The 18,574-nt window shown below is 39.2% G+C and overlaps 1 protein-coding gene across 2 annotated transcripts in view; it reads right to left on the bottom strand.

Annotated features, from left to right (window-relative positions):
* Positions 1 to 18,574, bottom strand: part of TAB3 (TGF-beta activated kinase 1 (MAP3K7) binding protein 3) — a 44,557-nt gene that overhangs the window by 5,769 nt on the left and 20,214 nt on the right. Inside the window, exons 2-6 of one of the 2 annotated variants that reach the window (XM_042035653.1) lie at positions 12,667 to 12,855; positions 8,239 to 9,691; positions 5,026 to 5,186; positions 2,633 to 2,726; positions 970 to 1,053 (exon numbers count right to left, since the gene is read on the bottom strand). In XM_042035653.1, the coding sequence (XP_041891587.1) occupies positions 970 to 1,053; positions 2,633 to 2,726; positions 5,026 to 5,186; positions 8,239 to 9,691; positions 12,667 to 12,768 (1,894 nt within the window). In that variant the 5' untranslated portion in view covers positions 12,769 to 12,855. Of the gene's footprint in view, positions 1 to 969; positions 1,054 to 2,632; positions 2,727 to 5,014; positions 5,187 to 8,238; positions 9,692 to 12,666; positions 12,856 to 18,574 lie in introns of those variants that run through there. The other variant, XM_042035661.1, reaches the window with a different exon arrangement.

Raw genomic sequence — 18,574 nt, 5'->3', positions numbered from 1 at the left:
GTAAAAATCCAAGCTCTGAATACAGTACAGCGGCCCTAGAACCGATCTCTAATAAGCTGGCAGACAAAACCTGGAAGCTGGTTGTACAAGGCACTATCTTCCTAACCACTAAATAAAATAACTTATTTCATGCCAGTTTTGCACATTATTTTGCTTTGAAATAATAAATCAAATACGATAGTGTAATTAAGAGAATGTCTTCAAGCATCACAAAGCAACAGTTCCTTAAATCAACCAGATGATCACTGCAATTTAATGTGACCCCAGGCAGCTGCCTTCACACCATGGCTCAACTTGATGCTCCCTGCTACCTAATGCAGGGAACTCCTCCCGGTACTACCTTTTCTTTGAGCCACAAGCAGCAGGGCTTTCCCTTTCTTTTAAACTTCCACACAGTAATACTTTTATTACATTGAGGAGTAAGATACTTGCTTCAAAAGAGGGGAAAAATTTCCTGATATGAATTCAAAATTCATCTACAGAAACCTTTGTGGAGTGCTTATCAGCAACCAGAATTTATTTACAAATGGAGTGTCAGGGAGACTGTATGATTACTGATTCAGAAGAGCTACTTCTTTTTTACTAACAAGTGCAGTACATGCTAGTTACAGCAAGAGGAGACACAATATTATAAATCTTATCACACATACCATTTTCAGGAAAAGACCGCTGGTTTTTCTGTATCAGAGCATAGCATTCCACATTGGCTATTTCAGCTCTTTTTCTAATAGGGAATAACTACTTATAATCAAGGTGGTATTAACAGAACATTCATCTGCAACAATCTGCCTGAGGAAAACAAGCTGTAGCTAGGATTACTGCACTTAGATAAAAGTGTTCTGGTTTGAACTATATGGAGAGAAAAGTTAAATAAGTAGAGTTGCTTCCTGTCACCACAGCGACTTTTTAAAAAAGAAAAAAAAACTCACTCAGTGCAGATTAGGTGATGATACCTGTTTGTTGACCTACCTTTTTTATATGGCTTTGGTGGCACAACAGGACCAGGCTCTATGTTATCATAGAAGTTACATGCGGCTTTCGGATCAAAGTTTCCTGTCCGAAAAGAAAGGAAAGAAAGTGTAACTTGAAGGTTATTTAAATGCCTATGCCAGTGATATGAACATCAAGAAGCTTCTTATTTTATACATCTTTTTATTATGACACTGTATCTTAGCTTTTTCACAAGTTTTGTCACATATTTTTAGTTTTCTGTCAATCACAGTAATTTTCAGCCAGACAACCCCATATTGAAAAAATCAACTCCAGTGAACATTTTGTATTGCTTTGAAAACATGTGAAACGTATGTCTTCCTACAGGATACTTCATTGATAAAAAAGGACTGTGGATATCCTAATCTGTTTGTTTCCATTTAAGACAAGTTTCTGTTGCAAAAAAGATTTTTAAAGACCCTAGTAGAATTTTTGTTTGCCAGCCTCCTGGTTGCAACTCATACTTCAGTTCTGTATTACTTGGCCACAGCCTTTGCCAGCAAAAAATTAAAATTTTAAGTAAAGGATCTTTACAAAGGCATAGGTTTTTTTTAATATGCTCTTGATAAAGTCATTTTATGTCACCACTTTCTTGCTACTGGAATTTAACTTGGCCAACAAAAGTATTAGCAAGTCAAGCTTATTAGGTTGCAACTGAAAAAACCTCACCTTTTAAAGGTAAGTTGTCATTGCTAATATAAACTGAACTCTAAAAACTCCAAATATTCACATTTAAGCACATGCCATATTAGAATCATAGGATCATTTAGGTTAGAAAAGACTTCCAAAATCATTGAGTCCAACCACTATCCCAGCACTGCCAAGTCAATCACTAACCCATGTCCCCAGCTGCCACATCTGCAGGTTTTTTAAATACCTCCAGGGACGGCAACTCCACCACTTCCCTAGGTAGCCTGTTCGAATGCTTGACAACTCTTGCCCTGAAGACATTTTCCCTAATATCCAATCTAAACCTGCCCTGGTGCAACTTGAGGCTGTTTTCTCTCATCTGTCACTTGTTACCTGGGAAAGAGACTCCACCTTGCCACAGCCTCCTTTCATATTATTGTAAAGAGCAATAAGGTCCCCCTGAGCCTCCTTTTCTTCAGGCTGAACACCCCCAGCTCCCTCAGCTGCTCCTCATCACACTTGTGCTCCAGACCCTTCCCCAGCTCCATTGCCCTTCTCTGGACTCACTCCGGCCCCTCAATGCCTTTCTTGTAGTCAGCGGCCCAAAACTGGACACAGAATTTGAGGTGTGGCCTCACCAGTGCCGAGCACAGGGTGGCAATCACTGCCCTGGTCCTGCTGCCACACTACTGCTGATCCAGGCCAGGTGCCATTGGCCTTCCTGGCCCTCTGGGCACAGCTGGCTCATGTTCAGCTGCTGTTGACCAGCACCCACAGGCCCTTTTCCTCCAGGCACCTTTCCAGCCACTCTTCCCCAGCCTGCAGCTCTGCCTGGGGTTGTTGTGACCCAAGTGCAGGACCCAGCACTTTGTCTTGTTGAACCTCATACAGTTGACCTCATCCCATTGATCCAATCTGTCCAGACACCTCTGCAGAGCTCTCCTACCCTCCAGCAGATTAACATTTGTGTCCATATTCAAATGATGTTTTTTAAAAAGTACCAGTTCAATACCTCTAGATTGAAGGAGATCAACTTCTTTCAGTGTACAGTCAACATTTATCTGGAGTTGTCTGTTGAGGCTTCTCAATCTGGTCATTTCCTCAGGCTAGAAAGAAACATCCCAAAATAGTAATTGTGGGAAAGTCAGCATCTTATTTCAAATAGAAATAACATTGCTATATCTTTGTTAACAGCTTTATTAAAAACTGAATATAGACAGGGCACTGAAAGAAGCCAAACTGGCCCATTACCCCTAACTCATTTGCCCTCAAAAAAACATTCTTCTATTGGCATGTAATGAGTAAAACAAACAGACAAATTACTTAATACTAGAATTCGTTAGTATGACGTTGCTGAACTCCAGTTTATAAAACCACACACATCACTAAATTCTGTATAAATGGATGACTTGCTGATGCTACCTTGCATCAAGATGATCAGAAAATAGAATACAAGCTGTAGCCCACATTAACTATTACTCAATTATAACTGAATGAGGTCAAAAGCTTTATTCATTTGCATCAACCCAAGAAGCTCCAAGAAGCCAAACCTTCTAGCCCAGTATATTTAAATCATTCAATGATGAAAGATTGTAATTATTAACAGATTAATCAGTTATTTAAGTGCATATATTTGCATATCATTAAGAAACCCTAAGTTACTGGAATGCAAAGCTTTCTTAATGCTAGCAGCATCAATCACTAACGTTTTATTCCAGGATACATTGCAGCATCACAGTCACAAAATTACAGAACATTTGAGGTCGCAAGAGACCTCTGGAGGTCATCTGGTCCAACTGCTCTGCCAAGCCTCCAACCAAACTTTGTGCCACTGATTGCCACACTTTTGACCTGGCTGTTCATCCAGTTTCCAATGAACTTAAGTGCTAATCCAGCCCATACTTCATCAGCTTCTCTATAAAGATCTTACAGGAGACAATGTTGAAAGCCTTGCCAAAGTCTAGACAGACAATAACCACTGTCTATCTAGTGGTTACCAGGACAAACTTTGCATCCTAGAAGTTTACCAAATCAGTCAAGCTTGGCTTCCCCTTGGTGATTCTATGTGACTACTACGGATCACTTTCTTGTCCTTCATGTGCCTGGAAATAGGCACCAGCATTAGTTGCTCAAATCACTTTCCCAAGGATCAAGGTGAGGCTGACCAGCCTGTAGCTCCCTGGGTCCTCCCCTTCTTGAAGACAGCAGTTACATTTGCTCTCCTCTAGTCTTTGGGCACTTTCCCAAACACCATTAATCAACTGAAGATTATCTGGAGTGGCCTTGCAATGACACCTGCCAGCTCCCTTAGCAGTCATAGGTGCATCTCATCCAGGATTATGACCTCGTGTATGACTGCTTTGCTTAAGCATTCCTTGACCTGATTCTCTTCCACTAAGGGAAGAGAATACCTTCCTTGCTTCACACTTTTCCCAGGGTCTCTGAGACCTGGGATTCCTTAAAGACTGTGCCAAGTTTATTCAGTATCTGAAGCCTTTTCCATGTCCTACATAACCAGTTCTCCCATCTTGCTCATCCATGAGCCCACATTTTCACTGGTCTTCCTGCTGTCACCTAGGTAGCTACAGAAGCCTTTCTTTTGGTCTTTGAAATCCTGTGCCAGATTCAACTCCAGTTGGTCTCTGGCTTTCCTAACCTCACCCTGGCACACTCAGTGCCTCTGCACTTCTCCCAGGTACATCCTTGCCAAATGCTGCCCTGTAGTTAAGCAGCCAACAGCCCTTCTGTGCCTTCCAGCCTACACCTGTGTGCACTGTTTGTGTCAACACAGCCAGTAAGTCTGAGCTGATTTGCTTAACAACTGCACACAGTGGAAGCTGTTTCTCAGCCAGATGCATTCCCTTATCAGAGCCACACACATTTGAGCTAGAGTCACTTGCAGGTGGAAGTCACAGAGATAAGAAGAATCAACAAGGAAAATAGGAGAGTTCCAACTTTTTCAGGCAACACTGCCAGTGAAAAGTTATTTGGCACATCCTGCACATACCAAACGAGAAAATACTGTCTATGAGAAGCAACTACTCAAACAACAAAATACTGTTTTAAAAATAAAAGTTAAACCTTCCTGCATGACCACCAAGCTCTATATGGCTTAGGCTTATTGAATAGACTTGGGCATACTTTTATTGGTTGTTATGAAAGCAACTATATTCAGTTCTGTGGTCCACAAGAGCACATGCATACAACTTTCTGAAGTTTTGTTGGGAACACTTAAGAAAACTGGACACATCTGGTTCAACTACCTTATGACAAATCAAGTACTTAAATCATCTCCAAAGACTGAAGATTTTATACTCAAAAGTATTTTTTGAACAGTACTTTAGTTTCATTAAAACACAAAAAATAAATGTGTATGTTGGATTAAAATACTAACAAATTGCTTACTGTTGGAATTGCAGTTGTACAGCTGACTCTTCGAAGCCGCCTCTGCATCAGATCATGCTCCATACCATTGACTTCGGTTTTCAGGCGTTCGAGCTCTTCTTTCTCAAGCTTCAGTTCCTTTGCTAATCTCTCCATCCTTGCTCGCTGATGTAACAGCAAGGCTAATGTTTTACACAGAAGAAATAGTTACTAGCACATAAAAACCTGGAACACTGAATTCTTAAGTTATGCTTAAGATTCACGAGTGACCTTTCTGGAAAAAAAAAAAGTGATTGTAGACATGCAGCCAAGTATCAGTGGGAAGATGCTTTCATGCCAAATGAACTACAATTTAGAAAAAAGTTCTTCCAGAATAAAACCACATTTTAGACAGTAACTTGAAGTTGTTATTACCATTTTGGTCAAAGCTTCTTTTTTTGCATTTGGTCTTTCTCGTCTCAAAAATACAAAGGCACCTGTACAAGGAGACAACTTCTCAGGATGAAACAGCAACCTAGTTATACTAATACTCTACTGACAAAAAAAAAACCAACACAAAAACCAGAGGTAAGATCAGATGGTAACACACACTTCATACCTGCTGCTCAACAGCAGCTGACACACCAGCCTTGAGACATTAGCCAAATGTCAGTCCTGAATTGGTTTTTTTTCACTGCTATTACAAACTGTGGTATAACTCTTAAGTAGTCTTGGCTTTTTAGGGAATACTGTAATCCTCAATACTGTAAGTTCCCCAGGGTTCAAAGGAAAAACTATAGAGCTTTAACAAAATTACTACAGAACCCAGAAAATAAGAAATTGAGCCAGCTCAGGTGCTTCAGACTCTTAATTCTACAACAGATTGATTTCTCCAACCTCTCTCTGCTGCTTGCCATTCCCTCATTTTCATCATGGTACTGAAATTTATGACTCTCAGTCACAAGCTGATATTGGGCTCCCAGAGAACCAAAGAAAAGAATTTTGCCTAGCTAGAAGATAATATTCAGTTTCCTAAAGAAGAGCATTTCTCAGTATTTCATCATGATGCAAAGCTGGCCAAGTTAATGCGATGCTTAATCCTTTCTGATGAGGCTGGTTTTACGTGATTGAAGTCTGCTAGGACAGAGAAAAATAAGACATTTGATGTGGGTATTCAGACAAACATGCTGCTCATATAACAATGTTCCAGCAAACTGTTTAAAATAAGGACGCTGCAGAACCTGCCAAAAGCTACTTCATGAAAAGCCCCAGCCAGCACTTGCCCTTTTCTTCAGCCCATCCAACAAAGGCAAAGGAAAAGCACGTAACACACAAGAATATTCACATATGAGCTAAAAGGAGTTAGAAAAATAAGCAGCAACATGACAACTTACTGCAAAAGCCTAAGAACAACCCAACCTGTTAGAAGCAGATATCAGCATTCCACACAAAAATGTAGCACTGTAATTTGGATTTTGTATGGATTCACCAATTCACAACCAAAGAACAAACACCCAAAAACCTAGCAAAGAGTAACACCAAGTGTTTTTATACTTCTGGCACCAGAATTATTGAACAGAACTGTTCTCTACTTTTTCAAGTAGCATAAGTCATGCAAGCAGAATTAAGAAAAAATGTACAATACCAGACTGAATAATTTTCCACTACTGTTACCAAACCTTGTCTTTGTGTGATTCCTCCAACTTAACACGGTGTGACTACATTTCATAGCTTCACATTATACTCTAGTACAACTCATCAAACATGACTCATATTACAAAGAAGCAGTCAAAGTACAGACACCAGGATGAATTTCTGGTAACGCTTTTTACAATGGTTCACATTCAAGAGAAAATTAAATAAACTTGTTCCCTGTTAAGCTGTTAAATATACTCTTTTCTAGGACTCCTTTGTGGTAGTAAAGTGTTTCTTCTTCTATAATTTATTTCTATCAAGAGTTCAGAGTGCAGCAATAAAAAAAAGCTCTGGTAGGTAGGTATTGCCACCAATGCAAACACCCCAAAAGGCATATACTCATTATTTTACTTGGTTTGCTTTTCAGATACACAAATCTGGTGGAAGACACAAAGGCAAAACCAGGTTTTACGTTTCAGAATATGTTTTTCACAGCTATGCGAAGCTACTTGTATTTTTCTGACATAAATGACAACCTTCACTGAAGCTGTAATAGTAACACTACCAAATAAAGCTCAAGGCCTCAGAGTCACAGACCTACTGGCACTAATTCTTACTAAAGAACTGGGTCTAGAGACTTTCTAATTGGGTCTACCATGTACAAAACAGCTTTGTTGATGAGTTAGAAAAGCTCAAAAGGCATAACTACAGGGCAGCACTATAAGGTCTCACTTCAGCTCTCTGAAGTAAAAAAAAGGCTAGAAGGAACAACAGAGGGATAGACTCTTTTTTCCAAGCACAAATCCAGAAAATACCTGATGCAGGTTATTATTCTGTCATTACCCAAATGACTGGTTTGAATGCTTGCAGATTGATTCGCTTGCTCAGTTTTAAATATTACAAATCTATACAGCAGATGACTCCAAGAAAAGTAGTTTTCAGCTTATGGTTTAATTCCCCTTTTTTTCTTTACTGAATTACTGAATTCTTCATTTATATATGGCATTAAAACTATGTTTTATCCCTGTGCAGCAGAACACATATCCTAAAATTTGTCTGCCAATCTCTTCTTCCTCTTTGAAAATTTCAAGTAGAAGAAGTGAACTTTTAAGTTCTTCAAAGTATTATTTTATTACCTTTCAAAAAAATATTTGTATTGACAAAGTTTTTTTAGCTGCATTCTTATCTCTCTCTCCTATTTCATTTAATATTCTTCAATCTAAACCAAATACAGAAGCCAGTACTTCAGGTGTTCTAGAACACTTGAATATGGAACAAATACAAAAAATTATAAAAATCCACATGTAAATTTATGACTCGGTTCTTCAATGCAGAATTCACAAAACTGACACACAGCATATGAATAAACTACTTATCATTGTTAACTGCAGTGTTTTAAGAAAGTCCCCTAACATCAAAACCACAGCAACGTTAAGACCCTTAGAAATTCTTTATGTATTAGACTGAAATTTGGCAGTATTTAAAAAAATCAGAAAAAACCTCTGATTTTTGACACAGTGTCTATTTTTCTCTGTACAGGTTCAAAAATTCTCACTAAGTAGCAAAATCAAGCTGAAAATGCATTTTACAATGCCACAATTTGCAGGGTGAAACATTTACCTTGAGTGTAAGCATAGTCGTCTGATCCAGAACTAGAACTTCTCTGATACTTATGGCTTCCTTTTTCTCCTCCAGATCCTGGGATTACAGAAATAGGCTGAATAGGTTCTGGTGCTGCAGAACGCTCTTCTTGGTCCACTAAATTTAAAAGATTCTCAGTCGGTGCTCGACCTACTGTGATTTTAAAAATGGTTGGGTTTGGCTGAGATACCATTACCCGAGGAGACTGTGTTGGTGCACCTGCAGGTCCAGTTGGTTGAGTGTAGGTAATATATACTGGATTAACACTAAATGGAGGTTTGGGTTGTCCTGACATACCTCTGGATGGAGAGCTTGAAGGAGGAGTAGTGGGCGCATACAGCGGGTGCTGGTTTCGTTGAGATGGTTGATTACTTATTGGTGAAGGGCTTCTGTTCATTGCAGTCCCAGGTCTTTGCGGTGGCTCAACTGTAATTTCTATTTTATTCATGGAACCTTTGGATAAACTAGGTCCAGCAAAAGGAGGAAGGTATGATACAGAGTGACCACCTTGCTTTTGAAAAGTCTGGGATGCTTGCTGATATGGATGGGGTGGGACAGTGGAAGGGCTAGGAGGCATGAAAACATGTGAACTCTGATGACTCAGCTGAGGAGGTTGAACTTGGTGTTGAGGAGAGCCAAAGGGAGAGGGACACTGGGATGCCGGTGGTGATCGAAAAGCCGACTGAGGGATCTGGGGTTGTTTTGGAGAATACTGAGAAGGTTGGTAGTTCTGTTGATGTGGATATACAGGTAGAGGACGAGGAGTATAATGTGGAACTGGGCCCTGTGGCGATGAATGCCACTGCGTATTCTGAGGAGTCTGTCGTCCTGAAGAACTTTGAGATGTTTGTCTAATATAAATAGAGCCAGGAGTCCCATAAAGATTGCTTGGAATCTGTGGAAGAATTTGTAGAGCTCTGGGTACACTCTGTCCAGAGGGGAGGTTTTGTGATACTGTAACAGTAATGGGATTTGTACTGTACCGAGGTATGTGCATATACGTGGGAGGAGGGCCTTGCATAGCAGACGTGTTCATTCCTGGTTGTATGGAAGATGGCTGTGGAGGTGGCTGTGGAGGAGGAGTAGCTGCATTTCTATTCTGGTCATTCATGAAAAATGGATTGTAACTAGGAGAAGCTGCCACAACAGCGGGAGCAGAATGTGGTTCTTGAACTAAGCAAATCAGCTGTTTACCTGCCGTGCGCTGCGGGTCAATGTGTCCATCGCTTGAGCTGTGTACCAGTGTACGACCACCATTAAGTTGAGCTCCATCCCCCGCTTGATAGCTGGTATGAGGATGAATACCCAGATTAATGTGCAAAAGGCTATTTCTATTCATTCTGGTGTCATCAGGGCTGTGGTACTCCATATACAAATACTTGTTGCTCTCCTGCGCAAGGGCTCGACAACAGGCATCAAGGTTGTTGTTGTTCTAGGAGCAAGAACAGACACCTATTACTGTCACAGAGCACAGGAAAGAGTCACCACTCCATGCTCAGCATTCAGCTGAGGCCACAACCAGGTCCAGCCTGGACACAATTACGGGTAACGTTTCACACACAGGTATTGTGAAATGAAGATGATATTTGCTACATGGTATGCAAGTAAAACATAGCTCACATGGCATCTGGAAAAATGCTCTGGTAACACTAGTTACACTATGACATATTAAAAAAAAACGAGTCCAGTTTTAGGAAAGCAACAGTTACAACTCTTTGCGGGTTCTTCAAGGAACAGGTCTGTAAAATTAACTACTTCTAGTAACAATACAAATCAAATTAAACTAGATCAAAAATGCAAACTCTGGAAAAGCAAAATAAAAATGCAGATATTATTTTAATGTTTATCTGAGTGTCTACTGTTTTCACTTTCAGTTTACTGTTTATCTGAGTATTTCTTTCACCTGGAAGTTTAAAAACTCAACATTTTAAACCAGCTTTTATTGGTAGAACAGTATTTAATACCTCAACAATGAAGTCAAAGTACTGCTTGAAGAAGTACTGGTGATTCTGCAAAGAACATTACAACTCCAACAAAATTTAAACTGCCTTTAAGAATTTCAAGCTTAAGGCTAAAAAAGGTTTATTCAATACATCAGTGAAAAACCAAATAACCCTTTTAAATGTTTGATTTGTTCTGTGGTGCTAGCAGTTGAAACTATACAGACTTGTTCTGTGGTGCTAGCAGTTGAAACTATACAGACAATAAATTATTAATCAAATGAGAAATATAACAGAGAATTCCTTTTCCCTTCTTGCCCTCTCCACTCATTTTAGCTTAATGTAATCTGTTAAAAGAACAACACAAATGATAGCTTTTCCAAACAAGTAAAATCACTAGAAAGCATTCCAGATGGTGGACTTCTTTTCTCCCCACTTTATCATGTAACAGCCTGCCTCAGCTGTGGTTCAGATTTTAATTGTAATAGTAGCTAAAGAAAACAAATTTCACTTTAAGTTCAACTAAATCTGGCTCTTAGCACCCTAACTTTGTTACACATGACCCAAGGTACCTTCTGTGACAGAGAGCACCTCCCTCCACAGCAAGTGTGTACGTATTTATATATAAACATACACCCCTGCTTTCCTCAGTGTGCTAAAATTACCATTCTAAGGAATATACATTAATAATGGCTGCACTTCTATTTTAAACACTATCAATATATAAACTTGTATGCATATTAATACACATATTGCCTTGCAATACAATTTTCAACAGCTTATCCACTGGCTGAACAGTCATGTTACGTTTCTTTTCTCATGGACCTAGTCAGTCTTAATACCAGAGTGAAGATGACTTTCCCAAAATTTCATATGATTTCACTATCAGATGAACACACATATTCAGCATCTTATTTGAAGACTTACTATTGAACATGACAGAAGAGTCCAGCACTTAAATAGGAACAGCTCTCACTCTACAGATAACTTCTCCCTGACAACCTCCCTTCATGCTGAGCTCTCCTTCTAGACCTCAACTGTCAGTGGGAATATCCAGACATATCACTAAAAAATTAAGACTAGAATATGTGGAAACCAGACCTTGTAATAACAACCAGCACCACAATGCCAAAACAAGAGTCTCAAAAATGTGAACCACTACCATCAGCCACTGGCCATCTAAACAGAATTTCATGAACAGAGCCTTCAGCTTCCTTAGGTCACTTGGTCAGGGTGCAGGTAAAGAGAACGTAGACAGGACAGGCTCCGAGTTGATTTTATCAGGGTATGGAATATATTTGTCATTTCAAAGGACCCGCAATTTTTGACAGGCCTAAAACTCAAAACTAATTTAAATCTAGAGCATTTATTGCAAATGGTTATTGGAAACCAGCTCACACATCTTTAAATATAAAGTGGGTTTGGAAACAAAATCTATACTTAAAAACATAACAAGTATTTGCTGTGCAAAGTTAACTAGCTACCCAGAATGCCATATTATAGACACACAACACCATATGCTTCTGCAGCATTTGGGGTTCTTTAATTTTATTGGTTTAAAAATGTCTATGACAAACACAGTTCATCAAAAGGATCATGTACTTAACAGTATAGAAGAGAGACTGCCAGGACAAATAAAGCTTTAAACTGAAGGGCTTCCCCTGCTTTACATTTTGTGGAAGCAATTAATTTTTATTTGTAAGGTTTAGAAGACAAAATGCAAAAATTACAACCCCTGTTCTAAGTAAACCTACTCATCTACCAGGGACAGGCAGGATGCAAATACAGCTTTCCAACTTCAGCCATGGCCACCAAAGCCAAATCAGATCTTGCATGCTTCTATTCCATTCCTGAATCTTCCCATTACACTGAAGATATTCCCAGATGACCACTACTTATTACATGTGGTAATTTATTATCACTTCCAATTTCTGATTTTAGATGAAGGTGGGGTGGAAGGATGAAATGGAAAGGAAAAGGAGTGCAGGGAGAAGAACCACCACTTGACCTAAAAAGAGAGAAGTGAAACTAAACCTCTGGAGAGCCATGGGAAAAAGACACCATGAAGAGGGAAAACTATCAGATTCCTAGCTAAGTCCAGCTCCTTATCTTGGAAGGATGAGTGACTGTTTATTAAAACCTCCTCCAGTATATGTATGTTATTTATGTGGCCATCACCAATTAACATCCCATTAGCCACTTTCTTTATTCCCCAAATGCATACAGTCACAGGTCACACAGACAACGAAAAAACATCAATGAAAAAAAACCCCACAAACCTAAGTGAAGAATGACAAAATTTTTACACCTAAAAGACAAGACAGAAATGCAAGTAGTGGAGTCCTCCAACCTTTTAAAATATAACCAGGAGAAAGAAAATATATGCTCCAAGCGTACTACTAAAAAGGATACTCATAGTAAACACACATTTCATACCAAAATAAAATACACAGACTCTTTACCATACCTGAAGCATGCACTGAGATACCACCCCTTCAGGTATCTCAGGGAAACGCTGCCGGAGATCATGGAGTACCTGCACGTCAAGCTGTTGGCTGCCCTGCGCCATGCCAGATGGATGATGTTCCAGATTACCAGAAAACGGAAGTCAACAGACCTTCCAATGATTGTGGTCTTCTGAGGCTTCTGGCATTTTCTGTAAGAAAGAAAACACAATCTTTTAAGCCATCACACCTTTTCATCCTTCCTAAACTGCTTGTGTAGAAAAACTACCATAATGCATTTTAGCATTCAAGATCTAATGCATTTTAGCTATCAAGAGAGACAGTAGCTTAAACACAAGGGTGAGAATAATGTCTCAAATAGTGACATTGAAACACTTAACATATCACAGGTATGTCTATATAGCACTAGAATGTGCTAGTTCAGGTCTTTACTCAGTCCCACTGTGCCACCATGTAGGCATAACTTTAATTAGTCCGACCTGAGTAAAATGGAACTGTTATATATTTACTCCCAGTGAAATTCTGAACAGTTTGCAGAAAAAGTTGAAGCTATCACAAAATATAGATGTCTAATTTACAACACACTAGAAATAACAGTCTGGAAAACTAAGTAGCATAATTATCCAAAAATACTCATCTATTAATAGAGCTCAAACTCTTTTGTCTTTACATCACTACAAATCCAAGCAGCCTGAAGCATTTTTTGTGAAACTGAACAAGAATTAAACAGAATTTAAAGAGTCCTTTTCAGGATTAGATAATCACCTACATAAAATTTTTGTAAAGTAACTATTACATTCATACTAACATGATGAGTGACAAAAACCAAACAAAACCCCCTACACTTTCCATTTCAAAATTCTTGTATCCAACAACAAAAAGATTCTATCTGAACTTCAGTACCCAAGGGCTACTGGAAGGTAAATATAGTCTCAGTCAACAAATGCTTTTTTCGATTGTGGCTCAAGATCACAGCAGTAACCAAGAGGCAGCTGATGTCTAGGCAAAGATTCACAAAAACTTTGCATGAGGTGGTGCATGACACAGCTCCTGTTACACATCTATCACTGCTAAACTTCAAAAGCCTTTCCAACAATACTGCTCAGTGGAATTCTTAACTGCAGAGAATGCACTGCTTTGTTCAAAAAGGAAACGAAAATCAGATACCAGCAGAGCTGGTGTTTAATAATGTATTAGCTACCCAAAGACCCAAGTTTAAATCGTGCTTATCTCAACCTCAGTGCATCTGCAGGTGGCACGTGGCACAGGTGTTCCAGTCAGCCTTTCATTTATTAGCTCAACCTCAAGCGGCAGTCTCCAGCAGCACAACAGACCAGCAAATGCACACATACCTCTAGGCAGTATTCCAACAGTTTCCTATATCTTTCCTCTGAAAGTCTCCTTGTTTTCATAAGCAAGAAAACAGAATATGTATCTTCAAAGAAAGGAAAGTGTCAGGTTTAGGGTAAAAAAAAAAAAAAAAAAAACTTGGTAAAAGTTTTAGGAGTAAAAAAGCAGGAGTCAAGCAAGTCCAGTCCACGATCTGCTGGCTGTGTATGTGGACAGCTCTCAGCTGCCATCAGCATTCACTGAACACCACGTGTCCTCACAGAAAGGGTCCCTCTCTGTCCCATCTCCAGTATCCACTATGACACCTGCCACATCACACAGTTTTTCAAGATAAATGAGACAAGTTTAAAGAACAGTGAAATATGTGAATTATCTTGCTGTGACTTAAGAAGTACCGCAATAAACTTACACTGTATATCACAATTCATTTCTGTCCACTGCAGTAATGCTTTATTCTAAAACGAAATGGAGCTTCCACCAGCTTCTACCAGAAAATTCCTACCTACACTAACAGTAGGGGATCTTTCATAAAACTTACTTTTTTGTAAATGACAAACAAACGTCATACTCTGAAAGGCAGAGCATCACAAGAATACTCAAAGAAAACCTGACAGCAATCAAGCTCTGTGTGTTTCTAGACAACTCTCCTTATCCCCAGATGCAAAGGCTGAAATGCAGTAATGAAAGAGTACCCTACCAGAATAAATTGTAGTTAAAACCTCTGTTGAATAACAAATTACAGCATCTGAAACAGAAGTTAATAATGATAAGAATTTCATTTACACGGACAAGAGCCTTTGCATCACTTCTCTCTTCAAATAAAAATTTAAATGTAACACGGGTGACTGTGTAAACGTAACATGTGGACTGAAGATCCATCATCAGTACATTCAGTGTTTTTCTACTACAGTTTTAAAACAACAGAAGCTAATTTTTTTGTTTGTTTTCTAACATTTCCCAAGTATGTGTGGTGAGTAGAGGTATAACACAAAGTGACTGGCAGTTACTGGCCAACTATGAATTTTATCAGACTTCTAAACACAATGGGTAACAAATTTCAGTTTTCGTTTTGAGGAGTTGAAGCTTTCAGCCTTAACAGTTACACAGATAGCCTTAAAAAGTCTATGAGAAACACAAAATAACTGTTGAGAAGCATGAACTAACACACAATCATTCTGAAATCCTTGGATTACATGGCTAAGCTACTGTGGAAATTTGTTGGGTTTTTTCCCCCCCCAGCCAATACCACAGAATTCACTATTGTCATTATGTACAAGCCCAGCCTTTTGTCCTACCTATTGTCCAGCATTTTGTTCAGCTTATTCTGCTTGACCTGTCTACAACTGACTGCACATTTTCCACTCTAAGCAGGCATGAACTGGCTGGAATACAATACCCACTTCCCATGTTGCCCCCACAGCACACGGCAGGCAGAGAAGCAAGTTATTCAGAGAGCCAAGGGCTTACAGCAAAGGCTACACAGCTAAGATGCTTAGACAAGAACTCCTGCTGAGCCACAACAGGCTAGGAAAGCAATCCTTCAAAGACTTTCTTCCACAGCATTCACAGGCTAAGGGACATACTGAGGTGCATTACATGACTAGCCTTGTAATTTCTGAAAGTTCAATGCATCAAACACCAACCCAAAGTCAAAATGAAAACAAGAGGCTTCATCTGTAGCTTTCAGAAATGATTTGAGGGTACCCAAACTCTAGATGAAAAGTATCTCATGAAGATGGAATAAATTAACAGTGCTACATACACAGCAGTTCTAATGGCAAAACCACAGCATATTGTCACAGAATTGGTCCCACTGTGTTAACACACAGAGCCAACCTCAGGAGACACTCAGAGAATCTCATGGATTATGCAGACCATGACTCAAGTCCTAAACAAATACAATAATCTGTTTTTTCACACCTTTTACATGCCCAAATAATATGTACGTGAAAACAGTATATTTACATTTAATCTTTTCCTTAAGCCATTTGTGTATATTACAAGTTAAGAAAACAACCAACAGTTCTATCAACCAACGGATGCCTCTTTTCTGAAATAAATAAAAAAGCAGAACTACTATAGTCTTGATCCTCCCCACAGATCTGTTCAAATATGTAGAGAACAAAATCTATCCTACTACTGTCATTTTTGAAGCGCTAAATCAATTAAAATGAAGACACCTAAATCATCAGGAATAAGATCCAACTGAAAACTAAATTATGTCAATAAATACTATTGGAAAATGTAAAAATTATGTACTGATGTGCACTTATACAATTACAATGTATGGAACAATTAAGTGATTCCTGAGTGAATTTCCAGAAAACAGGCTACCTGGAAGTCAGTTTCTTACGCCTTAACAATTTAAAGTTAATTGTTAAGAGTTTATAACAATAATTGGGCATTGAAGTGTAAGAGGAAAAAATCAAGAGGCAGAACACAATAATAAAAAATCAGCTTACATAATCATAAATATACTGGAGTCCACAAGGAATATCAAAGTCCAGCTCCTTGCCCTGCATAGGACAGCCCCAAAAATCACGTCATGTGCCTGAGAGCATTGTCCAAACTCTTCTTGAGCTCTGTCAGGTTGGTGCTATGACCACTGTCTTGGGGAGCCTGTTCCAGTGCCCAACCACTCTCAGGGTGAAGAACCTTTTTCTAATACCCAACCTAAACCTCCCCTGACACAGCTTCAGGCCATTCCCTTGGGTTCTGTCACTGTCACCACAGAGCAGAGATCAGTGCCTGCCCCTCCTTTTCCCTTCATGAGGAAGTTGTAACTGCAGTGTGGTCTTCCCTCAGTCTCCTCCAGGCTAAGCAAGCCAAGCGCCCTCAGCTGCTCCTCCTCACCCTTCACCACTCTCATGGCCTCCTTGGTAGTTACAACACACATACAACTGAACAACTTTCTCCACCTTTCTTCTCACCTCCAGTCAACTCAACCGTGCTAGCTCAACCTGTTAAAACAATTTAAAAACCAAATCAAACACTTCTTACTAGTTTAACAAGCTTTTCCTGCACAATGCATACCCCCTGAACATCACACCGCTGTGTACAGGAAGATGAGAAGATAAAAAGAGGAAAGGGATATAGAACTAAGAACACCACCCCCCTCTTTTCTGCAAACGTCAGTCATCTGATTCATTAAAGCCGTAACAAAAAGACACCTTCACCTGAAGCAGACTTGGAACAAAAGCCAAAGCTGTTCTTGTACAAACAGCACTAAACCAGGATGGGATTTAACCAAGTCCTGACAATATTGGAGTTAGACAGAGACCATGCTGTAGCACTGCAAGAAAGCTGCCTGTCAGCTGAGCTCCAAAGGTACCACCAGATACCAGGTCAGAACTGAAATTGCACTTCAAACTCCACGTCAGTTGCTTACTGTCCATGCAACACTAACACTATCCTCTACCAAAACTCTTCCTGAAAACTATGACAGACCAACTGATTACAGGCAGCAGCTCTTTATCACCGGAATGATTACCCCCCTACATCTCTGCTGACGCACTGGTTAAATGTTTCCAAAGGCCAGGATACTGTCCATATACTGCTTGCCAACAGCAACACACGAGAAGACAAGAGACTAATTAGCTCAGCCAACACATTTAGAAAGCACTTTATTAGACTGAGTATTAGTATCTTTGGGGTTTTAGCTAATACTGTGGTTTTAACAAATAAATATGATTTCAGCCATTACTGCATCATCACATCCCAATTCCACTTCTATATTTCAACACTCAAGTAGATGTTAAGGTGTGTAATTATTGTGGTACTTCCTACAATGACTGCAAACACACAGAAGAAAAGCTGTTGAAGAGCAACACTTTTGTAAATAAGCTTGTATAGAACCATGTCATTTGAAGATAAAAATTCAAACCAAGTTGCTTCACACAAAGGATTAGCTATGAAAAAACATGGTTTTTAACATCCCATCCCACACATACCTATTATTTAATAGGCATCAATTATAGCCTTGTAAACGTGCCCAGCATATGACCTGGCTGCAGATGCAATCATGTAATCCCACCTCTAATCCTTAAGCAGCCTCTAGAACCACTGTTACCTTAAATTCAAAGGTGCCTGCCTGCAGTAGAAAATTACACTGGCTGTAATTGCTTAAAATCATCACAATCTACTAATTCCAATACTAAAAAGAAAGAGAACAGATTTGTACACTAAGTTTACATTTATTTAACCATTCAAACAAAATTAACTCATCCTGCAAATACCAGAACATTCATATCCATCCAGCTAAAATCTTGGATTGCTCTTGCAGCAAAGGCAGGCAAATGATTTTATGGTAATGTGACACCTTCATAAAGACTTGCTAGCTGGAAGATCTCAAAATCTCAGAAATATGAGAAACTAAAGTGTTGTCACAGTGCCAAGAGCAATTTTTCTTCACAACCATCTTCAGTCACACACTCACTGTATAAACATGATCTATGACAAAAACCAAGAGTTATTTTTCCCTGCAACAGTCCAGCTAAAATAATTTTTAGGATTCTATATAGCTAAGCACAACTTTCCCACCTCAGAAATCAGAATGCCCAT

This window comes from Corvus kubaryi, unplaced genomic scaffold (genome assembly GCF_017639235.1).
Source record: "Corvus kubaryi isolate FWS band 111438036 unplaced genomic scaffold, C.kubaryi_AGA036_p1.0 133, whole genome shotgun sequence".
Lineage (NCBI taxonomy): Eukaryota > Metazoa > Chordata > Aves > Passeriformes > Corvidae > Corvus > Corvus kubaryi.
Note: the sequence above shows the minus strand (reverse complement) of the source record. Positions and strands in the feature narration are given on the sequence as shown.